Raw genomic sequence first — 2,500 nt, 5'->3', positions numbered from 1 at the left:
AACCCCGCACACTGGTGCCGATGTCCGCGGACATTCGCCGATGTCGGATAGCAATTAGAGACAAGTTCTATTTTGTCTGCGCCGCCCATTGACTATCAATGCTATGTTCGTGTGAAATTGGGTTTGGGGGTCCGAATTCTGTCGGGAGCAAAAGTGCGCCACAGTGCTGTCGGAGCCAATGTGCGGCCGGCCTAAGTGATATACGGTACCTGTGTCTGGGTCTAAGATATACGATACCTGTGTCTGGGTCGAAGTGATATAAAGTACCTGTGTCTGGGTCTAAGAGATACGTTACCTGTGTCTGGGTCTAATAGATCCGTTACCTGTGTCTGGGTCTAAGAGATACGTTACCTGTGTCTGGGTCTAAGATATATACAGTACCTGTGTCTGGGTCTAAGGTATACTGTACCTGTGTCTGGGTCGAATTCTGTGGTGTAGTCTACGTAGAACGCGGGTATACGGAGTATACCCACTTCTAAATTTCAGGGATTTCAGTATACCCACTTAAAATTGATTGATCCATTGTTTTGAATAGCGCAAATATATACAGTATACCCACTTCAAAAAATGCTCAAATACACAGTATACCCACCATAAAAAAGTAGACTACACCACTGGTCGAATTAGTATACGGTACCTGTGTCAGGGTCGAAGTGGTATACGGTACCTGTGTCTGGGTCTAAGGTATACGGTACCTGTGTCTGGGTCTAAGGTATACAGTACCTGTGTCTGGGTGGGCGTTGCAGGTGACTGCGCCTGCGAGACTGTCTGGGCCACCATCGGCTCCTCTACCAGGCCAGAACCAGAACCCCTCCTGGTGACACCGCCCAGGACAGCAGTGACCGCAGTAGTGGCCGACGAGCTCCCGGTACCTGACTCCTGTAGGGCAGGGGTGTGCAAAGAAAAACCAAAAAAACGTCATGACAATATCCTACCACTTAAAGGGACACTGTGTGAGATTTTTAGTTGTTCATTTCCAGAATTCATGCTGCCCATTCACTAATGTAACCTTTTCCATGAATACTTATCACCACCATCAAATGACTGGAAAAATTACACTTTTCATACATGAAAAGGGGGATCTTCTCCATGGTCCGCCATTTTGAATTTCCAAAAATAGCCATTTTTAGCTGCAAAAATGACTGTACTTGGACCATACTAGAAAATATTGGTTTATTACTTAGTTAACTTTCATGTAAAGATCAAATTTGCCAATAGGCAGCCCACTTTCAATGAGCAGCATAGTTGCAGTACATTTTTTGACCATTTCCTGCACAGTGTTCCTTTAAAAAACGATTCTTAAATATAAAATAATATCAACAATTCATTTAAATGATATAACATAAAATGGAACACCGGTACATATAAAAAGAATGTAATATAAGGTGTATTCAAAAAAATTAAGTAAAGACACTGTTTGAATGGTTCGTGAGCGTCCACCAAAACAAATACGTCTTTATGACCCGTTTTGTTTTCATTCGGTTATACTGTGCGTAGTTACTGCACTTTGCCTTTGTAAGGCAGAATTGTATAGTGGAAATAAAGGTCCGCAACAAATGCTCCCAAACATTTAATGGCACGACGTTTCGGACTAACCGTCCATCATCAAATTGTATAGTGGCCTGTGCATCGTGATGCGTATACTCATGAACGGCGTGACGTTTTCCATGTGCGTTACGCCCATTTGTGGGGGAAAACAGGCAATACGAGTCAATTGGTGATGTCGGGGTTTAATAAACGAAAGATAAGGACCTGAAGACAAGCGTTGTTCACGCGCAACATGCCGAAAACGTGTTGTGTTGCTGGCTGTTCAAATAATATTGCCAAACAGCCGTGCCTGAAGCATGTACTGTGTTCATTTAGGGTAGCCGATGTAGCATGTAAGTTGATGAGACATTCGGTTTGTTTTCACCCATAAAGGGGCCTAACGCACTTTTAGGAGCAAATCCCCCTTTAGGCAGACCTTAGCAGACCTACGGACTGTTCTATTCAATGCTAGGAGTTTTATGACATGCCCCTTTAGGCAGACCGGAACCTGGTCATGTTAGGTACCCATAGCAACCTATTACATTGGCATATTTCTATATACTTAAAGAATCTCTGGTATCGTATTGTGAGTTGCCACCCCTACCTGTGAGTCCACGGTGGTGGGGGGCGACGGGCTGGCCTGGGCGCGCGCGACGTCCCCGATGTCGGCGCCCTCAGGGGGGCTGGTGCGCGTCGGCGTGGGGGCCCAGTTGAGGTGGGGGCCCGTGTACGAGGGGTCCCGGAAGGAGTGCGACTGCTGCATGAGGTGTCCCGCCTTTAATCAACCAATCAATCAATCAATCAATCAATCAAATCAATATTATTTATATAGCACATTATCAAACAAAACTGTCATTCAAAGTGCTAGAGTAGAGAAAGAAGGGGGGTTGTGGATGTACTGAAGGGGGGTTGCAGCAGAAGGGGCTTGTATTCATTTGTATGGTCAATAGATGTATTTGCTGTCCTGGTGATT

General features: G+C 45.1%; 1 protein-coding gene across 1 annotated transcript in view; it reads right to left on the bottom strand.

The window, feature by feature from the left end:
* Positions 1-2,500, bottom strand: part of arhgap23b (Rho GTPase activating protein 23b) — a 78,581-nt gene that overhangs the window by 35,931 nt on the left and 40,150 nt on the right. The window contains exons 8-9 of the mRNA XM_063220712.1: positions 2,132-2,302; positions 724-879 (exon numbers count right to left, since the gene is read on the bottom strand). Of these exons, the coding sequence (XP_063076782.1) occupies positions 724-879; positions 2,132-2,302 (327 nt within the window). The remainder of the gene's footprint in view (positions 1-723; positions 880-2,131; positions 2,303-2,500) is intronic.

The sequence above is a fragment of the Engraulis encrasicolus genome, chromosome 17 (assembly GCF_034702125.1).
Source record: "Engraulis encrasicolus isolate BLACKSEA-1 chromosome 17, IST_EnEncr_1.0, whole genome shotgun sequence".
Lineage (NCBI taxonomy): Eukaryota > Metazoa > Chordata > Actinopteri > Clupeiformes > Engraulidae > Engraulis > Engraulis encrasicolus.
Note: the sequence above shows the minus strand (reverse complement) of the source record. Positions and strands in the feature narration are given on the sequence as shown.